The sequence below is a fragment of the Carassius gibelio genome, chromosome B20, assembly GCF_023724105.1.
Source record: "Carassius gibelio isolate Cgi1373 ecotype wild population from Czech Republic chromosome B20, carGib1.2-hapl.c, whole genome shotgun sequence".
Classification (NCBI taxonomy): domain Eukaryota; kingdom Metazoa; phylum Chordata; class Actinopteri; order Cypriniformes; family Cyprinidae; genus Carassius; species Carassius gibelio.
Genome location: NC_068415.1, coordinates 3,018,018 through 3,040,209, shown reverse-complemented (window position 1 = coordinate 3,040,209; position 22,192 = coordinate 3,018,018). Strand labels below are relative to the sequence as shown.

The 22,192-nt window shown below is 37.7% G+C and overlaps 1 protein-coding gene across 6 annotated transcripts in view; it reads right to left on the bottom strand.

The window, feature by feature from the left end:
• The window catches only part of col12a1b (collagen, type XII, alpha 1b), a 69,111-nt gene that overhangs the window by 12,848 nt on the left and 34,071 nt on the right, over nucleotides 1-22,192 (bottom strand). For all 6 annotated transcript variants that reach the window (XM_052586393.1, XM_052586390.1, XM_052586388.1 and 3 more), the window contains 28 exons: nucleotides 20,250-20,379; nucleotides 20,031-20,170; nucleotides 19,647-19,776; nucleotides 19,389-19,528; nucleotides 19,174-19,306; nucleotides 18,922-19,061; nucleotides 18,705-18,834; nucleotides 18,487-18,626; nucleotides 18,267-18,396; nucleotides 16,727-16,869; nucleotides 15,248-15,377; nucleotides 15,009-15,151; nucleotides 14,680-14,809; nucleotides 13,577-13,696; nucleotides 13,296-13,442; nucleotides 13,099-13,215; nucleotides 12,703-12,855; nucleotides 12,536-12,610; nucleotides 11,614-11,753; nucleotides 11,356-11,479; nucleotides 10,492-10,635; nucleotides 10,083-10,247; nucleotides 9,960-9,998; nucleotides 9,347-9,485; nucleotides 8,192-8,334; nucleotides 7,302-7,411; nucleotides 2,040-2,198; nucleotides 1,522-1,599 (listed from right to left, as the gene is read on the bottom strand). In XM_052586393.1, the coding sequence (XP_052442353.1) occupies nucleotides 1,522-1,599; nucleotides 2,040-2,198; nucleotides 7,302-7,411; nucleotides 8,192-8,334; nucleotides 9,347-9,485; nucleotides 9,960-9,998; nucleotides 10,083-10,247; nucleotides 10,492-10,635; nucleotides 11,356-11,479; nucleotides 11,614-11,753; nucleotides 12,536-12,610; nucleotides 12,703-12,855; nucleotides 13,099-13,215; nucleotides 13,296-13,442; nucleotides 13,577-13,696; nucleotides 14,680-14,809; nucleotides 15,009-15,151; nucleotides 15,248-15,377; nucleotides 16,727-16,869; nucleotides 18,267-18,396; nucleotides 18,487-18,626; nucleotides 18,705-18,834; nucleotides 18,922-19,061; nucleotides 19,174-19,306; nucleotides 19,389-19,528; nucleotides 19,647-19,776; nucleotides 20,031-20,170; nucleotides 20,250-20,379 (3,612 nt within the window). The remainder of the gene's footprint in view (nucleotides 1-1,521; nucleotides 1,600-2,039; nucleotides 2,199-7,301; nucleotides 7,412-8,191; nucleotides 8,335-9,346; nucleotides 9,486-9,959; nucleotides 9,999-10,082; nucleotides 10,248-10,491; nucleotides 10,636-11,355; nucleotides 11,480-11,613; nucleotides 11,754-12,535; nucleotides 12,611-12,702; nucleotides 12,856-13,098; nucleotides 13,216-13,295; nucleotides 13,443-13,576; nucleotides 13,697-14,679; nucleotides 14,810-15,008; nucleotides 15,152-15,247; nucleotides 15,378-16,726; nucleotides 16,870-18,266; nucleotides 18,397-18,486; nucleotides 18,627-18,704; nucleotides 18,835-18,921; nucleotides 19,062-19,173; nucleotides 19,307-19,388; nucleotides 19,529-19,646; nucleotides 19,777-20,030; nucleotides 20,171-20,249; nucleotides 20,380-22,192) is intronic.

The following is a 22,192-nucleotide window of genomic DNA, read 5'->3' as shown; positions in this document are numbered from 1 at the left end:
ATACCTACTTTAGTTTCCAAATTACATATACTATAACAACAACTTTTTGCCATATTTTTGGTAATTCAGAAAAAAAAGAGAGATTTGCCCATCACAAATAGATCAGTAAGTTTTACAGACCAAATGAAAATGCTTCTCAGCACAGCATTTGGTTATTTGGTCATAAGGTCAAATGTCACTGAAGCTTTGAGCGAGACTTAACAGCCATAACAATTACCTCGGCCAAAAAATAAAAATGGATGACACCACCAGTGCAGATCTTGCATATGATGTCAACTATGGCAAAGTTTTGGAAAACTCTCATGTCTTCCACATAAATCTTTGTCTTTGTTTCTGTGTCCTTTGGCATTGGGTGTGAGGACAGGCCACATAGCTACAACACGGCTGATTAAAACCTCTTGTGTTATGACTGTCAGAAGTACCATAATAATATTTTGCGTATGGAAGATGGAGTTTGGACACAGCTGCTCTCATGGTTTGCATTAATAGGCACACATAGTGATTGTGTAAAGGCACTTGAATTCAACAATTTCACGCTTCACAACTAAGAACCGCAAATGAATGACAGTCAAACATCTCTTTTAAAACCTGTGTGTTGTTGCAAACCAAATAAAATGGAGAGATCAAAGAAAGGAAATGCTCTAACATTAGCGAGCGGTTTGGCCAGATTAAATGTAATGTTTGAATGTGGTCAACAAGGACGCATTAGAAACATATGAAATAGTATGACAGATCCGCCTGGGTGGATGTAGCTCAAAAAGATGTAAGAGGCATGCGTGAGAGTCGACTGACTTGTCATTTGTTTTCAATCCAAAGTGACTGAACAGCAACCCCTCTGGAGCAGTCTGGGGTTAAGAGCCTTGCTAAAAGCCACAATGATCAAAGGCACAGGGTCGGATGCAAACAGTGGGGTTCATGGGTCATACGTACCTGAAATTTAACCCAGCATTTGTGTTCTTCACCTTTGTGTAACCCTGGCTAGGTTTGCACCAGCTGTTCATAAGTTCTTAAATAAATTTGGAAATCCAAAGCTGAGGCTATTTTTCAAAGATCACTGGAGTATGTTTTACTAGAAAATACTTTCAAAATTATAATTAATTATTTGTGAAATTTATTAGCAATTTCTGTGTAGAATTAGTTTCCAAACCAATTTTACCAGCTAGGTTGCACCATTTGAAGTCATGATGCTGAACGTAGCCAGTAGGTCGAACGCTCACCATTATATAATGTGAAGTCGTGTAACTCTCAGTGATTCAGTCGAATCGAAATCCATTGAAATGGACACACATAATAAAGACCATAATTCATGTTCAAATAACATTCAGAAATTGTAACTGAAACTAATAAGGACTGAAATATAAATATTGTTACAAAAAAAAAACATACTATAGCATAAGAAATGACAATTTTCACATGCACAACGCTGATCGATGCACACTGTTTAGATCAGGTTTGTTCTGAAAAGCTGCAAAACAATGTGATTTATTCACATATAAAGGCTTTCTTAAAGTCTTCTCTTACCATTGAAGGAAGGTCACAACATCTGTCCCTGCTGGTCCAGCCCAGACTGCACACAATGTCGAACATCTGGAGCTGAAACTGCCCAACCAGAGAGAAAAAGGATGTTACACGTGTCTTTGATAAAAGCTTGCATTTTCATGTATGGGGCTCAGATGCCCATTAACAGGATCCAGGCCGGAAAGAGTGAGAGCGGTGAGCTCAGGGACAATGTTTGATAACAAAAGTTCATTTTTGTACCAAGGTGCTCTTAAAAATAAAGGCTTCTTATTGGCATTGATGGTTTCACGAAGAACCATTAACATCCATTGAATCTTTTCATTGCAAAAAAGGAAAGATTCATTTGGATTATCAAAATGTTCTTCAAACACAGAATTGTTTTTTATTTTAAGACCTCTTCACCAAAAGGTTCTTTGGAGAATTAAAATTTGTTCTCTTATGGCTTTTGCTGTGAAAACCCTCCTTTGGAACCTTTATTTCTAAGAGAGTAAAGTGTTCAGTGTTTTCGCGTTTGAGCTCACTGTTGCAGATTCTCCTTTAGATCCAATAGATTTGGACATCTTTCCGAGCACTTGATATCCATCCATCGAGGTGTTTCCGGCTGGTTTGATCTCCTTCTCAGCCACTTCCTGGCAGTCCAGATTCAGTTTGACGCTCTTGGAAGACACCAAGATGTGGAGCTGGAATAAAAGAAGACAGTTAGATGTTCAAGCTTATAGCAGACTCAAGGGTCATTTTAAAGGAAGAACTTCAGTTGGCAGTTTTCTACTGTTGTTTTAAACTCTAAGAGCTTCAGGCCTTTGTTAGGGATTTCTGGGAGTCTCTCTGTTCAAAAGGAGTGTTCTGACCAGAGGCGCATATAAAAACCAGCAAGTACCTTCAACACCAAATTCATCCTGACACGCTCAAGGCGACGGACGATAACAGCGAGTCCATTACTAAATATTTCTAAAGAGAATTTGGGAAAAATTAGCAGCAGCTAACAAGAGACTTTGCTGTGCAAAACTGTTCACATGTACCAAATCCAACAGTGAAAGTACCAAACAAGGTTGTACAAACTACTTGGCCTAGGATCATCTGATTCGTCAGTTGTGTTAATTTCTTTGCTCAGGCTGGATGTCATGTGTTTGGTCCTGTAATTGCAGGTTGGCGTAGTATTTCTTACTGAATTGCCCCCTCAGAGTTGTTTCAGCTCTCTGATCCACCAAATCAATGTACACTGATATTCCCTGTTCACTACAGTGCATGATGAAGTTGTTTCTCCATATGTCATGGACCGTCGGGCTGCCAAGTCTTAAACGCCAGCTGAACGCTGCGATGTAATCACATTTCTCCACCGCAAGCTAATGGAGGAGCTCAAAGCAGGACTGATGCTATGGATCAGGAATGGATTGGAAATTTGCGGTCAGCAAATAGAGGGGATGCGATTCTGATCTGACCACAGAGGATTGGTCAGTATCAGTAAACATGCTGCAGGCCTGAGATACACTGAAGTTTACCTCACTATTGGGCTAAACAAAGCGAAAAAGACATGATATTCATTAGAAGGATGAAGTGATTGTTATGGAGCCAGACCACCATCTTTCTGTAAGGGCTTAAACCAGTTTTCTTTCGAGTCTGGTCACAAACTGCCTATCAAACCTTGTCAATATCAAACCTCACATGACATCACTAGACGTCTACACCAATGTGGTATGCATTATCTAAAGCTGTGTTCCTGTGGCACATGATTGCTTTCTGTTTAGCCTGGAGGTCCTTGGGTTCTCCTGTTCTCAATTATTATATTCCATATGGAATAATACAGCTTACTGCATAATGCACAGAAATAAAACAGTTAGTATAGGAAACAGAACATTTCATACTGGGGTTTTCAAAGTTTTTGATGTCAAGGACCACCTAATATGATGAAGGACACTCTTTTAAAAAATATAAACACTATCTACATACTAAGAAAAATATGTTAAAAACAACCGTGTGATATTAGAGACAACAAAATGATGATTATTATTTTTTTATATGTTTCATAATATTTTTTTAACAGTTAAAAGTATTATTAAAAATATATGAAGTATCATTTTTTCACTAAATATTAAGGCCCATTCACACCATGGATGATATCTATAAAGTTAACGATAAAGATATAGTTCTGAAAATCGTTCTCAGTAATAAACGGTAGCAGGGTCTACACCACATCTATAACGATGAAGGCAAAGAGAAACTATATCATTGGAATCACTTTCAGAATGATTTTATTTGCTCCCTTGAGAATTTAAAGTGGCAGACGCGTGTGCACTTAGAATAAACACACAATATCGTTCGCTGGTGTGGATGCTTATATCTTTATAGTTATCGTTCTTGGGGTGAATGGCGCTTTATGCTGATTTTTCACTTATTGTTGAAAACAAATGCTCTTAACAGAACGAAGTAATCAGAATTAATCTCACAATAATTGTTTGTAAAACCAATTAAACTGTTATACTATCATATAATATGTAAAAATATGATTGTGAAAATATCTAAAAAATATTAACAAAAATTCACAAAGCTTTATGCAGATCTTTTTTTCATCTAATTTTTGAAAACTAGTGCCAAAAATTGTAACATATTATGTAAACATATAATCTAAAAATATGTATTTTTCATTTTTTGCTCCAAATTTATATAAAGATTTTTTTTTTTTTTTTTTAAACGCTAGTGCTATCTATAAAAGAAAAAATTAAGTGATTAATCTCACAATTTCCGTACAGTCTTTAGGAAGCAGAATGAAATAGTAATACTCTAATTGTTAAAACTTTTCACTAATACTTTGTAAAATCAGTTTTTATAGTCCTTCTGTGGCCCTGTGAAGATTCCCAGACCTCAGTTTTGAAAAACACAGTGCCATACTATATATCACCTGGATATTCCACATATGCAGCATTTTCACATACTGTGCACAACATACTGCCAAACAACAAGAAAGGTTTATTAGTGTGGCTTTCTGCACTCAATATTTTGCACAGGCTCTGCTGTTTAAAATCTGACGCACTGTTTTTCTATTTAAAGTTTTGTTGGAACATTTGATTTTGTACATTTTGATCTGATCACTGGCAGCTGTCCTCAAACATCCTCTTTAATGGCCACCTGTGGCCGTTCAGAGGGAAGCAGGATCTTTTAAACAGACAACTTCTACATTTCAACTAAATCTGCCATACGTTTGGACAGATCTTTCAAAACAGAGCTGTCCTCCATTTTAGCCAAATCCACTGAGGATGTCTGAAGAATGATACGTCTCTGCTGGCCACGTTCACTTTCTCTAGGCTGCTCGAGAGCTTTCTACACGCTCGTGGTCATTTAGAGCTTGGTGTTAAAATATTTTCAGAAATGAACATTCTGTCATCACTGACTCACCCTCATGCTGTTATAATTCTCCAAATGACTTTCTTCTCTGAAAAAAAACAAGGACATTTAAATAATGATGTTGTCCAGGGCTCCAAAAAAAGACCACGGAAGAACGAAAGTCACACAGGTTTGAGAAAATGATGACAGAATTTCATTTTTGGGTGAAATATTCCTTTATGAGTTACAATCTTACCGTTCCCATTACTTGCATTACATACAGAGCCAGCTAAAAAAAAAAACACGATTCTAATCCTGCTGAAGCTAGACAATCTAAATCATATTTGTTTATCTAGACCAAAAAGCCATCTGCATGAGAAGATGACATGCCAGAACCATGCAGCTCTTAAAAAACAATCTTCATTTCTGAAATTCAGACATTATTTTCTTCCAAGCAGGAAAGATCTGAAGCATGGACCATTCGTCAAGCTCAAAGATGAATGCTTATGCCACTCCATTTGCTTTCATTAGAAACTTTCATATGATGCAACAGGGGAGATTTGCATCCTCTGTGGTCTCTTGCAAAGAAACTCAATGGAAAAAATAGTTTAAATCCTAAATAGCCATGCAGTAATGCCAGCTTTGGCCAACCTTGTAAATTAACACTTTACAATGATAAAAAAGAAAATCTTTTGAATTTTGAAGTTTGAATTTGAACCAAACAAATAAATAAGTCTTGCATCACAGCAAACACAAATTCACTTTATTTTACCATTTCAGTTAAAAAACAAAGCCTTACAATGGTAAAACTAAATATTATAAAGACAGCTGATATAAACATACCTCAACTGATTTCTAAATTAATGCAATTTCTTGGCATACTAGCATAAACTCTTCTTTGCTACTAAGCACCTAATAAATTCTTTATCTTGAGTTTTTTCGGACTCACAGTCCTGCTCTATATTTTCACATTACTCTTTGTCACTCTCACTTGCAAATATTGCAAAACAGTCCTGCTCAATCATACAGTATCCATCATGGTATGCAGAATCTTGTCATACCATCCAGTCTTACTTTTAAGTGACTGGTGATGTGTCACCTGAGGCTAAAGACTTAGAGAAAGCAGCAGGGATGTTCACACAGGCCAAAACCACAACAAACAAGCCAGCACACTTCTTATTCAAACCACAAGAATTTCCCCTGTGGTCAATTTTGACAGGCAACCTGAAGGACCAGCAAGATCCAGGCCAGACAGAGACACTGTCTAAAGATAAGGATGAACGAATAAATCAGCTCATAGCATTTCACCTGCTCTGCATTTGGCATCTGCTGGTGCTCTGATGTAATTGTTTATGGAGAAGTGATTCAATATTTTCCAGGTTGCCTGCCAGGGAAACACTTTTTTTTCCTGGCCTTACCAAATAGGCTTATAGATTCTCATGAAGGTGATTTGGCCTTTTGAGACATACTTGCATCTTAATTAATCAACTACATCACAGTTAATGTGATAAATGGCATGCAATGTAATCAAGTTCAAACTAGGTATAAATTAGCTTCAATGTGATGCTAACAATGTAAACAATGAACGAACTGAAAGAATTATAAAAAGATGTATGCAACTTTGATATTTTAAATATATTGCAAATAATAATCATAGCAGTTCATTTGCAAATGAAAATAGTTCCATTTTAAAAACAAGTGACTGAAGAAGCAGTGCAGTGATCTAACCAAGTTCAAACCATATGCAAATGAGCTCTGGGATGCAGAACACATTCAGTGACAGAATATAAAAAACGATGCACAAAACTTTGATGTTTAAACAAAATTTGAAACAAGTGGTTGAAGTGGTGAACTGAAGAAACCACAACATGATGTTACAACACATCGAACTTGTCTTGTATTTCTACACCTGTTATTTTTAACTAATGCTTGAGCATTGTAAAAGTTTTGCAGCTTGCCACATCAAAGCTCAATTTTATAATAGACCGTTGTCTTCTTGAAAGAAACAGCTTCCTTGATCTATATCGGTGGACATCTGTGCATGTTTTGCTGCATTCAGACATAATGGACATTTGTTTTGATCCCACTTTGCTGGAGACCTCACACAGTTTGGCTCTGTGTACGTGGCTGACATAGGAACCAGTTATGCTGGAGAAAGTGGGCACACGCCTCCACCAATTTGCTAATCACCACCAATTTCCAATTTTGAAAAAAAGGCCATGTAACATTATTTGTGCATAACCCAACTAATATAAATCAGACAAGTCTTCACCATTTTCATCACAGCCAACTCATTGGTGCTAAAGGCCGTGATATAATCCAGTTATGAAAGAGCGTCAGAAATCATTGTACAAGGACCTTCTGCAGGACAAACCGTACTAGATTATCATCTGTAGACAACTGTGAAGTTTGATGTACTACATACAACACCACATAAACAGCATGTATAAAACAGCACAGTTTACCTTATGGAAGCTTCCATGGAAGATCCTCTTGACTTGATCATTTTTAAACGTGGCTCGTTGGATCTCTCCTGTTGGATCCTTATTATAAAACGACACAGTTTGGGCGGATGCTGAGAAAATAGAGAAACAAAGAGTTAAATATCCCAAAAACAACCACAGAAGAGAACAAACAAAATGATCTACAGTAAATAGAAAGATATGACAGGACAAGTTGTTGGACTAAAGGGGATGTGGTGGATTAGGCATTATAGGATTACTGGGACGGAGGGAAAGAAGCCTAGAGGAGAATTGTATTACTTTCTCAATGGAGATCTCAGATATGCTATATAAGTATCAACTTTGTCTCAGATGTTACCCCTTAAATTCTTTAGTAGAAATGAAAGGAGACACAATGTGTTGACAAGTCTAAAGAAATTAGTGTGGATAGTGTGCAAACTTTAACATGTGGATTTCTGTGAGGGAATCGCCATTGTTATGAAGTCTTCTGATTTAAACTTGCTAACCCAGATATAGTTATCTAACCGGCTGACACAAAGTTATTTAATGGCAAAAGATTTATGATGGCCTTGGAAGCATCCACTGGAACTGATTAGTTTATAAGTTTATAAACAAATCACTGACAATTTATTCCAACAGAATGTGTGCAATTAAAAAAAAAAAAAAAAAAAGATTTCTTATTTGTTTTTCTGACATATAAAAATGTTGTTTTTTTGTGGCAAGGCCAGTTAAAATGTTGACAAAGCAAAAACAAATCTAAGTTATTCGTCAGAACAAGCCAGCACATCAAAATCCTAAACCTGAATAAAAATTTGGCTTCATGAGAATCTGATGAGAAGTGTGATTACTGAGACAACAGAAGACTAATATATTTATATATATATCTCACTTACGGTCGATGGTGACACCGGTCTCGGGTTTATGATTCTTGTTTGACACCTGCCAAATATCGAAGGCCTCGGTCGGTGAGTCCGGCAACAGCCGGAACATCAGAATGATGGTGTATGTGGAAGGAAGACCATCAGGGTGAATATATCTGTAAAAAAGTTGACAAAATAAGCCAGAGCAAAAAGGAGGATCTGTTTTTTCTGCAGACATCCATTTATTTGATCCAGTATTTTATCAGTACTTTCATATGGTAAAATAATTAAAGTGTGTGGGAGAACCATGGCTTTGAATACTTTTGGATAGAGGGCTCTACCTGGGCAAGCAGCAGCATGCAACAGAAGCCAACACAGCTCAGTTTAACCCTACAGACCTCCAAAGACTCTCTCTAATACCACACTACTTTCACAGTGATGTCTGTACACAAGCAATGCATCTTTAATGATGAACTGATTAAAAATTACAATTATTATTGTAATTTAACAGAACATTTCCACAATAACTACATACCATGTAACATAACTGCAGTGATTTGAAGAAATGGTTAGCTTTGTAACAATCTACTGTTCAAATGTTTGTGATCGGTAAGACTTCATTTATTTGATTAAAAATACAGTAAAAAAACAGTAATGCTGTGAAATATTACTAACGTTTAAAATAACTGTTTTTTATATATATATAGCATTATAAATGTCTTTAAAGTCTCTTTTGACCAATCTGATGAATAAATGTATTATTATTTTGGTTTAATTATTAATGTTAAAGACCCCAAACCTTTGAACAGCAGCAAGCTGGAAAAATTACTATTTAAAAAATGGTCCATATGACTCATATATTATATTCCATGTCTTCCAAAACTATTCAACTGGTCACATCCTTTCAATTCTAAATATATCAGGTCAAGTAACATTGGATTTAATGTTAATGAAACAAAATCTGTTTGTTCTTGCATATCTCACAAGGAATCGCTTATAAAACAGTGCCTGGTTACTGATTACTTTCACTGTACGGAAAAAGCAGATCATCTCGTTTTGTGTTCCCCAGAAGTAATAGGCTCAAAGAAAGTGCACTCTTCCTTCAAAGTCTCGCTTGATGACTTGATGAGTACTAAATTGTACACAAAATCAGCATTCAGAGTCTAATCAAGAGAGGTTTGAACTCACGATGAGGGCTGGTTGAGGAAAGCGTTCTTGTGGAGCCTGTAGGCAGTGTAGCTGTTGAAGGAACCGGGTTCCATTGAGACACCCTTGGTACTAGCGTACATCTTCTCAGTCAGATTGAAAGCTTCCAGCATTCTGAATCCTGGGAAAATGTTTCAGTCATGTTAGTGTGACCACCATATGCATTACACTACCATTTGAAAATCTGGGGTCAGTAAGATTTTGCATTCAACAGTAAGGATGCAATTAATTGATCGAAAGTGACAGTAAAGACATTTATAATCTCATAACAGATTTCTATTTTGCTGTTCTATTGAACGTTCAATTCATCGAATAATCCGGGGAAAAAATGGATTTCACAGAAACATTAAGCAGTACAACTGTTTTCAGCATTAATAATGTTTCTTAAGCAGCAAATTAGCATATTAGAATGATTTCTGAAGATCAGGAATAAATTCCATCCTAAAATATATTAACATACAGAACAGTTCCTTTAAATTGCAATAAAATTTCATTATATTTACTGTATTTTTGATCAAATACATGCTGCCTTGGTGAGCAGAAGAACAAATATGAAACATTAAAACTTTGAGCAATGCATAAGACACATGCCTACCTGGTGATGTGAAACCATTTACATAGATCAATGGACAGCCTGCGGAAGCAAAACAAACACATTCAGTTAAAGGTTTGAACAGATCTGGTGTAAAAATATAAGTACCACAAACTATCAACTCACTGGATGTTGCAGTTTCACAGATGAACGTGACCAGGTTGTCCTGAATGCTGGAGAAGGCATCGAAATCGTCCACCACAAACACATGGCGCTCGCTCGGTTTGCTGGCAATGTTCTGCAGTTCGACGAAGTCCACATCAGCCACGCCAATCACAAACACACTGTAACCTGAAACAGCACATTCTACATTAGCACATTAGCACAATAAATGACCATTTTGAAAGCATTGGTTATGTTTTCTTCCATCGAAATAGACATAATTAGGTTGTGTGTCTTTAATGATTGTCAAAGCTCTGCATACTGGTGTAGTTCACACTGTCATTCATCAGTTTTTGAATTCTGAGCAGGTGTTTAAGTGGTCATAGGGTTATCAGCTCATGTTTATGCCATAACCTTCAGCAGTGAGTCATACCAGCTTGCTGTAGCTTGGCAGCATTCTTGTTCACTTCATCTTGAGAACGTCCATCTGTTACGGCCACCACAACCTTTGGTACGTTTCTCCTCATTCCATTGTCTAGAGTGAAGACCTTCTCGTACACGTGCTTCAGAGCCACACCTGGGATGTTAAAGGAGAGGAAACATTAACGATACTCTTGCCTCAGAAGTTTAACACACACACACACACACACATATGGCTATATTCTAGTCACTGCTTATTCTTCATTGTAAGCTTGGCCAATATCTACTCAACATCAAGGAAAATGTAAAAAAAATAATATTATTAAAATAAAAGTTAAAAATATATAAATTATTTACATGTTTAATTATAATAAAAATAATTAAGTAAATGATATAAGCGAATATAAATCATACAAATAAAGAATATAAAAAATAATATAAATAAAAAAAAAAACATACAATATAATAGTTATTTTATTATGCATAATTTTTTTTTTAAATGTATATTATTTGTTTTCGCAAGACAAAATTAAGCCTATTATAGGACAATTAAGATTTTTTCAGTAATGACTTAAGCATTACAAAACTATAAACATACATCATGGGCATGTTTGTTGTATTAAAATAAACTGATGCTGATTATAATAATAAAACTAATATAATAAAATATTTAAATAAATAATATAATTAATTAAATAAAGACTTATAAAATATTTAAATATTAAATAAAATATAACATAATTTTTCTTATGTTTGGGGTGAGATATAACCAAGACATTTCTTCTAAGATTTCTTCTAAAATTCGCCCAATAACAAAAAAAGAAAAGAAAAGTGTATTAAGATGAAAAGGGCTGTGTCAGGTGTGTTTGAGTGATACCTGTCTTGGTGTTTCCTCCTTTGTAGCCGATGAGTTTCAGAGCAGAAAGTGTAGTGCCTTTATCGTTATATGTGTTGAGTTTGAACTCTGTCTTTGCATCGTCACTGTACTGCACGAATGAAACCTTTTGACACAAACATATTGCAATATAATTAAAAATGAACAATGATTCGGCAATGGAATATATCTGACCCAGAGATGCATGGATTAGTCAAACTAGATTTTGCATTTCTCAAAGTCACAAACAAGTCGCAATACCTGCATTCCCGATGGGCCGATGACGTCAAAGGCGCCAACGACGCTGTAGATAAACTGGACCACTTTGCTAAAACTATCATCTCCGATACTCCAAGAGCCATCGATGAGGAAAGTCACATCTGCCTTTGCTCCTTTGCACACTGAGAACACAAAAACAACTCTATGAACTGCAGCACTCAAAAACAGATCTAATTAAACTTTTACACAAGAGCGGAAAAGGGTAATGAAATCTCACTAACAAACACAATCACCGAAACAATCCATGTTGTAATTAGTCATAACTGGTCACACTTTCTTGAGAAGTTATGCAAGAATGAAGTACATATGAAATCCAGAAGGTCTAAAAAGGAACTTATTAATGATGTATTTTTCTAATCACACAATTGGCAGCTACATGGTCCTCTCAATGTCATCAAGCAATGTTCTCAGCTTTTCGAAAAATGTCTCTCCTAAGTTTATAATCCTAGGTGGATTAGTCCACGTCTTTCTGTACTTAAATCCAGCTGACTCTTCTGGAGTGGAAAGCGTTTGGCCACTTGTAGGCTTCTCGTGTGATGAATAAACAGGTTTTGAGAGTGGTCCAGCATGAATTTAGGAATCTTTTTTTTTATGAATTAAAGATAAAAAGAAAAATCCGTATTTTATTAGCAGAAGGATTTTCTCCAAGGCTTTAAAACTGATATTAATTTGATCCAAACTCATTCCAAAGAAGCAGATCTACAGCATGTATCCATAAAAGCTCTGGACATTTTATTCTACTGTTTCCAAAGCACTCTTTGCAATCTAATTACAGACACGAGTTTTACATTCTCTGAAGAAAACGTGAGTGCTGCTTGCCAGTGCAAACCTTCTGCCACAAAAACAGAAAATCAACACGATAAATGAAATATGCGTTCCTTTAGCAGCGGCTGAAGGCACTTACCTGCCCAGCCGGGTGGAATAGTGGGTGGAGGAGGGGGAGTGGGTGGTTTTGTTGGCACAGGTGTGGGTTTAACACCTAGAGGAACCAAAAAAAGTCAGAAGACATCAATGTCAAAATTCAGCAGGCTGATGAATATCTGCTCATTTAAGGATGAAGCCTGAACTCACGGGTGCGTTCTCTGGTACTGACTCCTGGCCCCTCTAAATTGGGTGTCTGGACAAACACAGTGGCGTTATAGAGGGAGTCTGGACTCAAACCTTGGAAACAGTACTGACTTTGGCCTGCAGTGATGGTGATCTCCTGCTGACCTTTAGCCGCCGCTGCAAACAAATCAAACAATAGTACCACCATATAAAAACATACTACAGTATTTACACTGTATCAAAACATTACAGTATTACTACTACAGTATTTAGTATTCTAAGGTGTTTCAAAGAGAACCAATCAATTACTATCCAAAAACATGACATTTTCTCAGTAGCATTAGAAGTACTTTGTGTATATTTTGACTGGTTGTGCATCCATAATGAAAGACAGTAAATGAAAGCATGAGTTTGACTCACGGTCCAGAGGGTTCAGCTTGATTCTGTATGAAGTGGCGGCACGGTGAGGTGTCCATCTGATGCAGAACCTGTCATAGCCAACATCATATGTCTCCAGGTTGGTCACATTGAGGTACACTGAAAGGTCAAGACAGAAATGTTGCTGTGTAGCATTAAACCAACAATGCACAAATATATCTGAACATCTGAAAGCATACAAGTTGTTCCTTGTCCCGTGAGAGGTTTGCTGAGCCCGCCATCGTATTGGGCGTACACCTGAACATCATACGTTGTGCCGGGAAACAGGTTATGTAGGGTAAAGCTGGTGACATCACCAACAAACACCTCCAAAGACTCATCTTTATCTGAAGGAAGAATGAACTTTATCTTAGAAAAATTAAGTGCATTGATGAATCCTCAACAGAAAGAAAACGGGATCAATTATGATTTAGATTTTAAACAGTATGCAGTGATCTCACACTCCTGCAGTATTTGGTACCTGTTGGTTGATAAACTAGTTTGTAGCCCATGACCGGAGTTGGAGCCGGATCCCAGGACACACGGAAGCGTGTGTACCACTCGTCTGAGACACGCAGGTTCTGAGGTGCCAACAGGCCGACTAAGATCCAAAGTAAGTAAGACTTGCGGTTAAAAACCTTATAACAAGAATTACACAGATGTACAGTAATGTTTTAGTTGTGATGAGCTGCTGTTGGTAGCTGAAGGAGGTTCTGGATTCTAGCCCATGCTAACTTGAAGATTTAATGCAAGCTTATGCCAATGCAAACACAGTTTTCCAAACACTTCGCCATGCCCTACCAGCAATTAATTACTCATATCCTCCATTAACCCTTAAAATGTCTTAGGTTTAAGAGTTGCAGTTTTGGGGAAGCTACTTGTACGATAAGATGAGATTAATAAAAATATGAATGTTGTTGTAGTAAAAATAAATAAATAAATAAAACACACACACAAAAACAAAAAATCTTAAAATTCTTAAAATAACTCTAAAATGAACAAAATGAAAATAAAAAAACCTGACAAAAGCACATAACAAAATCACCAAAAAAATGCCACTAAAATTAAATTGAAAAGTGAAAATATAAAACAAACGACAAATCAAAATATAAATAACAGCAATAATAGCAAATAAATAATACTAAAATAATTTATATTATACTAATAATTGAGATAATTATCTTTTAAAGTAGCAAAATTTTATAAAAACAACTGAAAGAGTCACGCTATTTAAAAATGCATTAAACAAGTAATGTTGCAACTTTTAGGTAGTTACTCCAAAACATACTTGCTGCATTCCAAATGACAAACTATACACTATATACTCAACCATGTAGTGTATGAATTATATAAGGTTATCATGTCATTCATAATAGGAGTCTGATAGCAACTGGTGGGTTTTTAAAGTGCTTTTTTACATTTTCATTGTGAACACAACTCAAATAATGAATACTACAAAAGTTCATGGAATAGTGCATAAGGACGTGATTTTGGATGCGATTGTTATACCAATCACAGGAAATGCATACAAAGGTGAGAAATCAAAGCAATGCATGTTTTGCGAGAACAGCTTGTGTGACTTACGTGTTCTTCCATTTCCGTTTAGGGATCCTCCAGGTCCCTCAGGATAAACTGCCGTAACCGTGATGTTGTATGGGGTGTCAGGAAGCAGATTTTGAAGAATAGCGTTATTTCTGTTGCCGGGAACAACAGTCTGCAGAGAAAACCATCAGATTTTTTGCTGAATAGTCACAGCCAATAAATTGAGACTTTTGTTTCTTCAGAATAATGTCCACTGATGAATCATTTTTATGTTCACTTCATGTTGTAGACATAAATGTAGTACAGATAGAAAGAATCCTTAAATTAAAGGTAGTGAAGGAGTAAATAACTAAATATCTACTTTCACTCACAAATTCTGTAATGGGATCTCCCGTCAACGGTGCATACGCGATCTTATATTGTTGTACGGGACCCTCAGCATGATCCCAGCCGATGCTAATCGTGTTTGTGGTGGTTTCGAAGACCCTCATGTTCCTGGGTCCACCTCGTGGTACTGCAGAAAATAAATATATGCATGGATAAATTCACAATAAGTTCATGCACATAATAAAAAAAGTGAATTTTCATTTCATTTCTAGATGTAACTCACATGTTTTTCCTTTTCCGTCAATTCCTGGGCCTTCTCCATCAGCATATACCGCCATCACATTCACAGAGTACGGCGTATCTGGGACGAGCTGGTCCAGGAAAGCACTGTTGATGTTACCAGGAACCAGAACCTGTGGAGAAGACCATCCTTCAGATAACACAAAGACAAGTATATTCACAAACATCCACTGTATGTCAATCCAGCACAGACGTTACGAGTCTGGCAAAGCGAATATACATAATGATGTCACCGTTAAGCCCCTGTTTAGATTAGCAGAGCTAGATAACATTTCCAAACAGATATGTAATGCAAACAGATGTGCTCATGGGGTTAAATGCAACATAAATACTATTGGATCAATGTAATTGCCCCCGGGGAGCGGCAGGAGCCGAAGAGAGACTGGATTCGGGGGTGACGGGGAAACCCCATCAGCTACCTGTCAACACACTGCAGGATTATCACCCCATCTGCTCATTTGTTTCTCATTTGTAGGCATCACATCACTGATAGCAGCTGCATACTTTCCATACACCAACGCTTATGACAGAATCAGTTCTGGCACAAAGTGATGGATTTGACAAACATGGGTCAGCATGCAGGATATGAACATTTCTCTCTTGTGTCCCAACTTGTTTTGTTTAGTTATGAAGGGAGACTTGTGAGTCTGAGAGTCTCTATACAGTACCTAAAAAGCTTCTCTCTATGGCAAGAACATAAGTAGTAAACATCCTGAGTAGTGACTTTAATTAACGCTTCGGAACTTACCTAAAATACCAAAAACAAAAAATAGTTTCAGTTGTTAAATAACGAACTACTATGTATATTATGTAGTGGTGGATCTTAAAAAAAAAGCTATATTGCCAAGCAAGACGAGGCAATAAACAGACACATTATCCTCAAATATTCCCCTCTCTCTCATTCTCTGAAGTAGTATTGGAACTTCTAATTAATTTCAGTGAGTCGATTCAGATGGTTTGTTGTAGCAATGAACTAATTCAAATAAATATATTCAGAGATTCATATGAGTCATCCCCCAGTAGGGTTCTCAAAAGCCATTTTACTTGCTATAGTTTAATAAATATTTAGTTAAATACGGCAGTTTATCATTTTGTTTTCAATTCATTGTCTTTGTTTTGGGTTTATTAGCTACATTTTGTGTAAATTTACATGTTTGAGTTAATTGAGGTCCTTGTTGGATTTTATTATATAGTCTAATAACTATCTGAAATGACGTGCTCCCTTTTACAATTTTAATTTCATTAGCTACTGTTTTTTGTTCTTTGTGTAAAATTCGCTGAAAACCCTTCAACCAATATTTCATATGGTGTTCCTGTACCTCAATAGGCAGAGAATGATGCTAAATCACTGATTTTCAGGAAACACACATACATTTAATGTATATTAAATGTATTACTTATGCATAAAAGTGTTGCCAAAAAAATAAATAAATGTAAATATGCAGAATTGTGCATCACTCACAGACTGAAGAGGTCTGATCCCACTTAGTGGGGCGTAGGCAACCCTGTACTGCTGCACCTGGCCCGAGGCATGTTCCCAGCGCACATTCAGACTGTTGGGAGATGGGTTGTAGACCTGGATATTCCGGGGTGGGACTCTTGGAACTGTGAAAGCCACAAAACAGCAGAGCGAGAACAAGGAATTTACAGAACAGTGGAGGAAGTTGCGGCTCACAGAAGCGTTTTAACAGGAGGAAGCTCAGTAAATTCAGGAATGAATGCTGAGCGAAGCATTCGACAGCAGCGCAGACGGGTTTTATGGTGAGAAAGTGCCAAAAAGGAAAGGCAGGTGGTGGGGGGCATTTAGGGTTGATGCTAAAACTGCTTAGTACGCTTTTTAAACCGAAGCAGATGTGACTATTCCTACAGAAATCTGTTTAAAACTCTCCAACATGAGTTCAAAGGATCCAGTTTCTTTTAGTGCAACTCACTAGCATAATAAAAAACCCTAACCCTAACCCTAACCCTAAAACATAAAAACCCATTTAGATTAGTATCTATACAAACATGCATAAATTGTGTTGATTCTCCACACTAAGCTATGTTTACACACCTACAGTACTGTACGCATAAACACATTAATCAATCCGATTGAGCTCGATCCAAAAGTAATTTCGATCGGGTTGAAGGGGTGGTTTATTCCTCTTCTAATACGCTTGAGCATGCATGTAAACACTTGATCGGATTGAACCACGAAACTTAAAGAACTGCGCATGTGCAATGATGCAGAAATAACGTAATGACGTATGGTGCACGGAACGAGCGGCTCTTTCTTTTGAATAAAGTGTTGTATAAATGCATGTCCTGTCGTTATGAAACTGTCTTTTCACTCCGCAACTGTGAAGTGGAGCAGGACAACGTTGTTTTGGATACTTTGGATACTTTTGGGCGCAGACAGGGGCTTTTTTTTGTGGGATAAATATGAGTATCACAGCACAGCGGTTTATATGTATATTTATCCATAAACGGTTAAATATTAATTCTGCTGGTAAAAACAAATAAAGAAACCATGTAGGAGAGTGGTTATTATGTGCAAACAGTTAGAAACTTGATATCTATATGTCACTTTCACTTTTCACTTTCACTATGAAGCTTGTGACACGTGAACGCGCACATCAACCAGATCACCTTATTTAGCGTTCATGTAAACACTAGAATCAGTCTGAATGAACTCAATCCAATTGAACCAAAAAGTGCACATGTAAATGTAACCACTGAGTTGTGAAGCATATAAAAGCCAGTTGCTAGACTGCTAGACTCGAGTAGCTGCTTAGGGTGTTCAAACTATTTTCACTGTTGCTATGTAGGGGAGTTTTGGGAAATAAAGTAAGACTTGGGTCCCTCCCTTTTACTCTCTGTCTGACAAAATTCCAGAAAAAATCTGAAAACTAAGAAAAGCCATAGCATAGCTCTACTCAACAAGCTGCTTGATTTGATCACTTGGCACCCCACAATTTTTGTGTGATAGTAATATTGTTGTGTAACTGCCAAGAACAACTTACGTGTCTTTCCTTTCTCAGACTGTCGGAGACCCTCTCCCTCTGGATAAACAGGAACTACAGTCACTGTATAGACCGTGTTTGACAGAAGGTTCCTCAGGACTGTGTTGGTGGTGCCTCCAGAAACTTGCTCCTGTTGATGTTTGAAATTTAAACAAAGTTATTGAAGATCAGCTGCATGTTCTGAAAGACAGTTGAGCCTCTTCCATAGATCAGTTCTTACCATGTCTTCAGCACCACCAGTTGCTGGGATGTAGAAGATTCGATACTGCCGGACGTTACCTTCGGCGGGCTCCCAGCGCACCTTCAATGAGCTTGTTGTTGGATCTGTGACCTGCAAGTTCTTTACTCCACCCAAAGGCTCTTAGAATTGCAAGAATAGAAAATAAGCATGCTACATGCTAAAGGAGTAATATCCAAATTGACATTGCAGGTACGCACTTGTTTTTCCATTCTCGGACTGTTCCTTTCCTTCGTCATCGGGATATACTGGTACTACACTGACCCTGTACTCTGTGTCTGGTCGTAGGTTTCTCAGAATTGTATTGGTGTACATTCCCGATACTTGGGCCTGAAGAGTACATCAGTGTAGCCACACAGTTAATAACAAGCAAACCAAATGAACAAACTCTACAAAAATTGTAATTTAGTTAATTACCGTGCTTGAAGCACCCCCGGTGACAGGCACGTAGATGACATTGTACTGACGAACATCTCCATCTGCTGGGTCCCATCGCACTCTCAAAGAGTTCACAGTTGGGTCGGTGACCTGGAGGTTCTTCACACTTCCCAAAGGTTCTGTGTTAATTAATGAGTTAATAAATGTTGAACTCAGATAATAAACAGGGATCCATCAGAGGCAGATGAGTTCTCCATTCCATATTTGTAAGTTACAAACATCTTGACTCACTTGTCTTTCCATTTTCTGACTGACGTTTTCCTTCCACTTCATTTTCATACATAGGCAACAATGTGACCTTGTACAGCGTGTTAGCATTGAGATTTCGTAGGACGGTGCTTGTCGTGCCACCAGAAACTAGTTCCTGATCACAAAAACAAGAGATTTGGTCACAATGTGGAACGTCCTTCAAATAAACCACCAGAGGTTACCTCATCAAATCTTACCATCTTCTCACTGTCTCCAGGCTGTGGGACATAGAAAACCTTGTAATTGCGAGGGTTTCCGTCAGCATGCTCCCATCGCACATTTAGGGTGTTGCTGGTGGGATCAGTAACCTGCAGGTTGCGAACTCCACCCAATGGCCCTGAAAAGCAAGGATACAGGAACTTTAATACCGGAGTCATTCTAAACAATAGCCAGACATTTTCATTTGTGGTCAAGTTTATTCAAAGGACTATGGTATGTCTTCACAATGAACTCACTTGTTCTTCCATTCTCAGATAGAGGTAGGCCTTCCATCTCATGATATACTGGCACCAAAGTCACAGTGTAGGATGTGTCGGGCTCCAAGTTCTTCAGAACAGTGGAAGTCGTGGTTCCAGAGACTTGATCCTGCAAGACAGCAGTGTTTCAATAAAATATACAACCTGTTTGCAACATCCACATTGATTGTAGAGCTCAGAAATGTTTTACAGTTGTAATTTGTGTAACAAGCACATTTTGTGAAATTTACACATGGAAGAACAAATAATTTATATAATAAGGTCAAAACATCCATTTTCAAGTTTCAAAAAAAGTGTACGAGTGGCAACTGAAACTACAGTCTCGTTTGCTATTTCTGGAACATCCATGGAAATCATTCTTACCACTTCTTGATCTTGGCTTCCGGCAGCAATGTAAATGACAATGTATTCCCGCACACTGCCTTCTGCCGGCTCCCAGCGTACGTTTAAGGTGCTGACAGTTGGATCAGTTACCTGTAGGTTCCTTACGCTGCCCAAAGGTTCTAAGGAGACAACAACAAAGTTGTCTCAAGATTGACAAATTGTGTCCAAACCTCCTGATGTCATTTTGGAGTCACTTACTAGTCTTTCCCTTCTGAGAGAGTTGAGGTCCATCTCCTTCAGCGTACACTGGCAAAACAGTCACTGTGTACATGGTGTCTGGCAGAAGTTTACTCAGCACTAATGTTGTGGTACTCTCAGACACTTGTTCCTGAAAGAATATCGAAAATGGAGCTCAGTACACCAGAGATGGGACCAAGTCACACATGTGCAAGTCTCAAGTAAGTCTCAAGTCTTAACCTTCAAGTCTCAAGTAAGTCCCAAGTATTTTTTTCTTGGGCAAGTCAAGTCAAGTCAAGTCACAAGCTATGTCAAGTCAAGTCCAAGTCAAGTCACCTTAATATTGTTATTTTACCTGCAGAATCTGATCTTAATAAAGTTAAAAGACAAGATATAAGTAACTGTCAGTAAATTAAAATAATTTGGATTTGCATTGTAAATACTCATGTTCAGTAAAATACATCATAGAATCAAACAAAATTGTAACTTCCTAAAATTATTTATTTTTCACTTCTGCCAACAGTGTTTGAAATGTTTTACATTTTCAACATTGAGTCCATAAAACAAATAACAGCTAAACATCCAACAGACTCCTCTCTGAACACCTCTCTCTCTCTCTCTCTCAAACACAGTTTACATACAACATTAAACTTTGTTACATTTCTCCTCTCTCTCTCTCTCTCTCACACACACACACACTCTCTCTCTCACACACACACACACACACACACTCTCTCTCTCTCTCTCTCTCTCTCTCTCTCTCTCTCTCTCTCAGTATAGAATATAAATATGACGTATTTTCAGTTGTTTCATACTTTTTTGTTATGTACAGTACAGACCAAAAGTTTGGACACACCTTCTCATTCAAAGAGTTTTCTTTATTTTCATGACTATGAAAATTGTAGATTCACGCTGAAGGCATCAAGGGCTATTTGAGCAAGAAGGAGATTGATGGGGTATATATATATATATATATATATATATATATATAATGTGCACTTCTCATGATTGGGTAATCGCGGCGGCTACATTTGTTTTTCTGATTAATTGTTTTGCTCTATGAGAAAGACAAGGTAACAAAATATTCGGGGCTTATGCCCCCTTAGCCCAGCCCTAGCGCCGCCCCTGGAATGCGTTTTTTTGACGGCCTGCTAGCAGATCATTAGGGGCCGTTCACAGCATGTCTTTTGCGCGCGCAAGTTCGCTATTTCCAATGTAGGCGCGCGGTATGCGCGCTCATAATGGAAGCAACGCGCTCACGACGCGCACCGCATCTTGTTAAAACTTTTCAGAATGCCGCAAGCGCACCCCGGGTCATGTGACAATAACTAACCAATCAGCTTCATCCTTTCCCGTATCAACGTTGAAAGCTCAGCTAAGATGAAGGAACAGCTGTTCATAGCTGTATATGGATTGCCATTTTGAAATGAATTTAGTAGCAGAGCTACTGCGAGCGATTTTAGTGCTGCAAATCCATTTATCCTTTGCTGAAATTTCCGCGTCTCCATTGAGAGAGAGTGTGTCATGGATGCTTAGCAACGACAGACGCCCCAAGGAGCACTTCTGCCCGAGCGCTTTGGAAAGAAGGAGAAAGCGGCGCACCCAGCGTTTTCCACGCGTTTTTAGGCGTGAATTATTGAAGACAAAAGCGATGACCGTCGGTAACCCTCAGGCTGACATGTTGATGTGATGTGATATCTGATTTAAGTGGGCGTGGTGTGTGTAAGGTAGAGAGGGCATGACTGATGATAGTGTCCTGATCCAGTCTCGACGCTATTCTCAGCCTGCGCTCCAGCTGAGTAATCAACTTTATTTTAAAAAATAATTTATATATTTTATATTCAAACTGAAAACATGATGTGATTAACACTCAAGTCATTCAAGTCATCGTGTCTCAAGTCAAGTCAAGTCCCGAGTCTTTAACTTCCAAGTCCGAGTCAAGTCTCAAGTCCTAAAAATAGCGA